Source organism: Alexandromys fortis, unplaced genomic scaffold (assembly GCF_014885135.2).
Source record: "Alexandromys fortis isolate MF-2015 unplaced genomic scaffold, M_Fortis_MF-2015_v1.1 scaffold_1, whole genome shotgun sequence".
Taxonomy (NCBI): Eukaryota; Metazoa; Chordata; class Mammalia; order Rodentia; family Cricetidae; genus Alexandromys; species Alexandromys fortis.
Window position 1 is genome coordinate 38,022,283 of NW_026067927.1, and position 7,269 is coordinate 38,029,551.

The 7,269-nt window shown below is 50.6% G+C and overlaps 1 protein-coding gene across 2 annotated transcripts in view; it reads left to right on the forward strand.

Annotated features, from left to right (window-relative positions):
* Positions 1 to 866: 866 nt before the first annotated feature.
* The window catches only part of Ntrk2 (neurotrophic receptor tyrosine kinase 2), a 305,892-nt gene continuing 299,489 nt past the window's right edge, over positions 867 to 7,269 (forward strand). For both annotated transcript variants that reach the window (XM_050144116.1, XM_050144117.1), the window contains exons 1-2: positions 867 to 1,098; positions 2,691 to 3,235. In XM_050144116.1, the coding sequence (XP_050000073.1) occupies positions 3,024 to 3,235 (212 nt within the window). In that variant the 5' untranslated portion in view covers positions 867 to 1,098; positions 2,691 to 3,023. The remainder of the gene's footprint in view (positions 1,099 to 2,690; positions 3,236 to 7,269) is intronic.

A 7,269-nucleotide genomic window follows, 5' to 3' on the forward strand; every position in this document is an offset into this window, starting at 1 on the left:
AGAACAGACTTCTACAAGTTTTCCTCCGACTGTGCCATGGTCGGCTAGCCCACATTTGTATATGTATGTGTGTATATACTCATATGTATAATATATATATATACAAGTGTATATATGTACACACACACACACACACACACACACACACACACACACACCTTCCCAAAAGGACATTGACAGTACAGGGCAGGGTTTCACTGTGTCTGCTGGGCAAAGACGTTTCTGCCTTCCTTCAGTTTCTGTGCCACAGCAAGGGTCGCAGGCAGAACTGCGTAGTGACCTGAAGCTCGGTGGTGCAACCTCCACATGTATCAGGGCTCAGTGAAGGGGTGAGGTGACTTGCTGGCTTTTGCTCCAGGCTTCGGCCAGGCATTTAAGTGTCGTAGCATCTAGAAGAAAAACCCTTCTAGATGGATTTAATTTCCTAGTGGTCTTAAGAGTGTGCAGAGACCCAAACATTTACCCTGACTTCTCTGGTTCCTCCATCCGTCTCATTCCTGGTCTTTGCTGGCAGATAGGTGACCATTCTCATGTCTTGAACTGGACTCCAGCACATAGTCTTTTGTTGCGTGGAGGACTTCCGAGGCAGGAATTGAGTCGGGTGAGAGGCGCACTATCTGGACAGTAACGTGCACTCAGCGCGGCAGTTGCGCATCTGGTGCTGGAGCGCGCCTGCAGCGCAGTTCCTGGTGAGAGCATGGCATGGGGATGGTGGTACTGGGCCTTTGCATCTGAGTGTGCTGGGCTTCTTCTCCCCGCGCGGGGGCACCAGAGCCCTCGGAAGTGTCAGGCACTGCGGCGCATCTACCGGATTCCCTTTTAAATGACTGCGGATATGCAGGCAGTCAGAGCCGCAAATGGTGAGAAGAGGCTCAGACCTGGCTTGCGAATGGCCCATAGCGGTCATTTAATTGCACCAGCACAGCAGTTACGGTTTGTCACTCGACCCTCCGGAACCGCCTCATGTGTCCCCAGTGAGACTCCTGGGCGCTGCCAGAGCCCGGCCTCTTGATAGCTGGAAGCACATCCTGCTGGGGGCAGCGCGGGCTCAGGGTACACGTTCGCGCACATGCGCGCGCGCACATGAACACGCGCAAGGTACGGCCGGGCAGGGGACTGGGGCTTGGGTGCCCCGCGTGGGGGTGGGTGTCGTGGGGAATGAAGCTGTGATCTTCGAATGGCTGCATCTTGCCAGGTTAAGGAATAAGAGAAGATGACGCGGAGCCGCCCACTCCACAGGCCAGGGTCGGTGCAGAGCATTTAGGGAACCCACTGCACGGCAGGCGCGCTCCCTTCCCCACGCTGGGCTCTTTCTATGGCGCAAATGGCTGGAGAAAGGCCCGTCAGAGCTACACTTGTGTCTGCAGGCTCCGTTCTTTAGGCAAAAATCCCGTCAGGGAGAGCTTTGGAACCACCCACCCCTAAATAGGTGGTCCGGAACCGGGCACCGGTCCTTGGTTGCCAACGCACCTCATTATATATTTATTTTCGTGTGGGGGGTGTAGCTTGCCTTTTCTATATTTTGGGACTAGCTTGCTTTCCCTTTTGAGCAGGGTGGGAAAGGAGAACGCAGCGGGGAGGGAGAGGGAAAGGCAGGATTCCTACAATAAGAATCAGCGCATTTTTCAGAGCCTAACCAAGACTGGCTTCCATTTCAAAAACCGGGAGCTAGCCTCTACTGCGGTATGGAAGAGATGTAAGAATTAGGGATCAAGGAAGCATCCAGCGGCGCAACGCTGCATTTCAGAGGTACCTGGGTCTAAAGGGACACACACACACACACACACACACACACACTCCATACACAACACACATACGCATGCACGCACGCACACGCGCACACATGCACACCCGCACAACTATCCCGCCAAGGTGTGTGCGTGCGCGCGAGTGTGAACTCCCACATGCTGCTGTCTGCGCCTAGCCGCTGGCACCAAGCCTCCTCCTCCCTGCTCGCCCCCAGATTCCCTCCCCTCCGCCTTGCTTTTGTCTGGAGGGTGCTATGCTATTCGTGTGTGTGAGTGTGTGTGTGTGTGTGTGTGTGCGTGCGTGTGTGTTTTTGGATTCCATACTAATTTTCTGGAGTTTCTGCCCCTGCTCTGCGTCAGCCTTCACGTCACTTCGCCAGCAGTAGCAGAGGCGGCGGCGGCAGCGGGTTAGAGCCCAGTTGCTGCTGCTGCTGCTGCTGCTGCTGTTGCTGCTGCGCTCTGATCCCTGCGCTTGGGGCCGGAGGCCGGGTGAGCCTCACGGACAGTCCTCCGTGGCCTCGGCCGGCACTGTCCCTCTGCCGCAGTTGCTCCCCAGGTGGGACGTGCCGCGCCACCTGCCCGCTCCCCCCCCCCTCCCCGCGCCCAGCGGCCGGGGAGGATTCTGCAGCATCATTGGGGCCCCGTCGCCGCTGCAGGCTCCGAGTCCTCTTTAGAGGGTCCTTGGCTTGGCCTGTGCCATGGGATCTGCTCTCAAAGACCCTTTCCGGACCTCTCCTGCCTCGGCTTCAGGCTTGGAGGGAGGGCGGGCACACTGGGGGGCCACCGCGGGGCAAGTTGATTCCGGGGCGGGAGCTGGGCACTCAGACATCCATTCTACAGGTTTGGGTATGGTGGGGGTGTGGAGAGCGCCAAGGGACTGTGTCCCAGTTGGTGGTGTGTAATCACTAAGCTTGGTCTCATCCCTGTCTGTTTGTCCTCCAGCCCTGAGGTGCGCACCGATATCCGTGCCGGTTTAGCGGTTCTACGACCCAAAGAGTCCAGGGAGATCCACCGTGTGGTGCCTGGCGTGTAGGACCATGCAGCCGCCCTGTGGCTTGGAGCAGCGGCCCGCGATGTCCCGGCCACTGTGAACCCTTTGGCCTGCGCCAACCTGCTCAGCCCAGACAGGCTCAATCTCTGGTACACTCCACTCCACGGGAGGCCACCGGCACCGAGCAGCAAGAGGGCGCAGGAAAGGCCTCCCCCCTCTGGCGGGGGACGCCAGGCTCAGCGTAGGGACAAGCACTCCGGACTGATTGGCACTGGCGGCGAGGGATGTCGCCCTGGCCGAGGTGGCATGGACCCGCCATGGCGCGGCTCTGGGGCTTATGTTGGCTGGCTGTGGGCTTCTGGAGGGCCTCTCTCGCCTGCCCCATGTCCTGCAAATGCAGTGCCTCTAGGATCTGGTGTACGGAGCCTTCTCCTGGCATCGTGGCGTTTCCAAGGTTGGAACCTAACAGTGTCGACCCGGAGAACATCACTGAAATGTGAGTTCCGTGTACTTTTTCTTCTTTCTGTCCTCCACTTCAGGGCTTAGGCAGGTATATACCCCCCGGTGTGGATGCCTTCCCAAGCATTGTGAGACGAGAGACCACAGGGAGAGCATTTGTCAGTTACCTGTCCGGTTCACTGGTTTATACCAGCTGGTGAAGAGCGACACTAAGATTCCATATAGAGAGAAATATAACCATAAATGCATGTATATTCTGTCTCCACGTGCATCTCATTGCAAAGTTCTGAAGGGTGTGTGTCTGGCTGTCCATACATGAGAATTATAGTGGAGCATTCTTGTTTGGTCAAATACTGTGTGTGCTGTGTGAGTTTCAGTAATATTTACCAGAAAGGAGGCTAAAATCATGGACTTTCAGAAACCAGTGGAAGGAAGTGAGGCTCTCTTCCTTGACGCCTTTTCCTAAGCTTTGGGGTTGGACCACTTCCCCTTTTGGGATCATCTATCTGATTTTGCTGGGGTGATTGCTTGCAGGGACGCTCTGAGGATGCGCCGAAAGAGGAGAAGTTCTGAGTGTCGAAAAGCACTCGCTCAAAAGAGAAAATGTGATCATGGGAACCTAAAAGCCTGGCTGATTTAATTTGGACTTGACTTCTCAGAGATATGATTTTGAGACCATTTGGATTATAAATCTTAATTGCCCGTTGAATAATTCTCTAGGACTAGACGGGATGGCAAGGCAAAGCCGTGTGTACCCTAATGGATGGTAGCTTTAGCCTCGGATCTTCCTGTCCCTAGAAATGTTACAGTTTGTCCCAGCTTGATGGAGAAGCAGAGACATGTATTTCTTTTCTTTCTGTTGGATGTCTTGTGACAAATACACTCCAAGCAGGAACTCAACAGTCCTTTCTCCCGATTCCGAGGTCACCTGCGTTCCCTCTCCCAGCAGGTTTGGCATTTTATTTCTCATGAACACAAGGTTTTATTCATCTGGGTAGCGGATTATAAAGCTAAGTTTCCTGGGTGATCGTCACAGTGTTTGAGACTGAGAAAGGCAGCCCTGAAAGTAGGGCTTGGGCTGTGGCCTTCCGGTTGGCGAGTGCGCATGCACCCCCTCCCCCCAATGTACAACAGTGTTTTCTGCCAACGCGTCTGCCAATGCCAAAGGCATAGGATAACCTGTTTTGGTTTTTTAATGTAAGCAAGAGTCCTTTCTAATTTTGCTGTTCTGCTGATGGTGACAACGCTCTAGGACTCGGGTGGAAGGAAATGACAGCAGAGTGGAGTGTGCAGGCCTGGCATAGCTGAGCCCGATCAGTGAACAGCTGAGTCCAGGGGCTGGATTCCCAGTCTTTGACAATTCCAGCATCCCAATGGGAGCGTAGGGTGGGTATGGCCCCAGCAAAGCCTGCCCAAGGCTGGGCTTGTCTGAAGAGCCTGTGGCCTTTCTCAGAACCCTTGCCTTTCCGGAGGCAGATGTCAGTTAGATGGAGGGGCCTTGCGGAACTTAGAGCATTTCTGGTGCCGGGAGACCAAGAAAGTACATTTACACAGCTGGACACTGCAGCTTTTTAAAAATTCGATGATAGACATTGAATGAGGAGAGAATTGAGACACAGTGCTTGATTTTCAAGTCAATTGTTTACACTAACATTTTAAGACCAGCTTGAGAAAAAGAAAGAAAAGAAAAGCATCTCTAAGTTAAAAGAGCACTACCGTCAACTTTCCAGAGCTTTCTGCCCGGTGAGCACATGAAATCAACAGTTTGGATGGAGCACTCTAGGTTTCTTTCTTCTGGGTGATGTTACTCCTTTTCTAGGTGAAGGCGGTTTCCCTTTTTTTTTTTTTTTTAATATTTACTAAAGCCACAGTCATTCATTCTATGGTGATACCCCGGTTCGTAATCTAGTCTGATGTTTCTCCCTCCGATTTGAAAACCCATTGGTAGGGGACTGAGAACTGTGTGTGGCTGAGGATTCAGGATGCAGGAGAAGGCTGGTGATGCCCATCAGGCTGAGGAGCCGCAAGGTCTACTTATCCCCTCCGTGGTGCTTGCACCTACCTATGGCACACTGAGCATCTTTATCTGTAAAATGTACCGCAATACTTCTTTGGAAAGGACCAATTATTTTGAACTCAGTATCAGGAGTTGACTTAGTTTCATTCTCGGCCTAATACAGCACATCTGTGCGCCCTTTCTTACACGATAGCATTTGTTTGAACAACTCGGCCGGAGGATACAAGCTAAAGTTGGAACTGAATTCCATGCTTTAAAAACTTTGTAATTTGGTCCAGCGCTATCCCTGATATAGTCCGGGCCAGCACTTGAGTTTACCAGCCTATCCCTAAAGTTACGTGTTTCTGGCCTTTGAAAACGGGAATGATACCTGTAATCTGCCTTCACAACTTGCTAAAGCAACAGCTGACTGTATATATTGAAAGATAATGTGTCTTTTAGTGTCTGTATTTTCAACCATGGTGTGTGCCCTGTAGGGTTCTCTCTAGAGAAATGTCAGAATATTTTGAAAATATATGCATAGTTTAGCTAACAGGTAGGACGCCGTGTTTGTTCAGAGTTGAAGTCAGCTCGACTCTATGATGTCAGAGCCATTGTTTGAACCTATTTTATTAGAAATCTTGGTGTCGCAGCATGTCTGTGACATTCTTTCTCAGCTGAGCTCATCTGCCTAGATCCGTATTTCTTTGTGAGGATCAGTAATGTATGCTCAGTGTCCCATTGCCAAGTGGCAGCTACTGATGTCTGTACACGGTTAAAGCCACGGTGGTGCCGAATTCACTTTTCAAACAGTAGTGATGTCACATGTCAGTGCAGTGTTGCTGGTATTACGGCCATCTAGGTTTCCACGTTGTGGCGGGGGACAATTCTGTATTCTGTCCGTTCTGTCAACATTGTGTCAAATGCCCACGTGAATCGCAAAGGGCAATGTTAAGTCTCATCCAAGTGTTAGGTAAAAGGCACAGTTAAGCTTGACATCTTAATTTATTGCTAAAACCAGTTTACCATAGGAAACTTTTGTTTTTCAATGTCCAGGTCCATAGCATTCAGTAATCCACATTGTGGGAGCCATGGGTTTTAACATGGCATGTGTTTATGGTGGCCAGTAGGGATCCTTTTCCGGACTTCTTGAGTGGTATTCTCTGAACTGGGAGCAATGATTTGAACCAAGTCTAATATTTCTCCTAGCACAACATAAGTAGAATTCACAGCTTCTATTGCCAGCCCGTCTATGTGCATTTTACCATCGCCTGGTTAAGCACAGGAATGCTGTGCCATTAATACATTGATTTTGGCCTTGGTACCTTAATAAGCTTTGCTATTGCAATTAATTGTGTTTAAAACATCCTGGCATTCACAAAGATTCAGCCAAAGACATCAATGTGGTATCCACTAGGCAGCTCCTCCACTGATGATTCTAGAACTTCGGGACTCTGTTTTTCAGTGTTTCGTTTAGAGTGTGGTTGCACAAGTCACACTGGGCTTTTTTGATAACTGCAAAGTTATTCATTTCTAAGACAGTTTGCAAGCCAGAGGTGAAACCTTGCTGTCCGCATAGTGGAGGTGTGTCCATCCCTCGGCTCAGCACAACCGTTTGGAGTTTTTTTTAGTTTCACACCTTCAATCCCGTTCTGTTGTGCTGGGTAAAAGGCCCCGTGACCCTTGTGACCCGACTCTCTCCCACCTCCCATCATTGGATGTCCAGGAAAATGTGTTTGATTTTCTTCTCTGAAAAGTGATACTTCCTTATGGGAATTCAGAGTGCTTGGAGTCAAGAGAAGAGCTGGCTTATATATCCTTACAAGCAAGCGGTGGGAGGTTGAAGCAAAGTGATCCTAGCTCCCTTGAGCTGCCTGTAGGTCTGTTTAAGGTCATTTGCTGCTTCCAGCCCATAAACCTTTCGTTGCATCTCTTTCAGAGTTGTTGACTAGGGTGAAGAGTTGGCTGAGCAGCTGATGGTTGAGCCTCTTTCCCCTTAGGGAGAATCCATTTGATCTCTGAGGGTTTTTTTTTTTTTTTTTTTTTTTTTTTTTTTTTTTTTTTTTGTCTTTTTT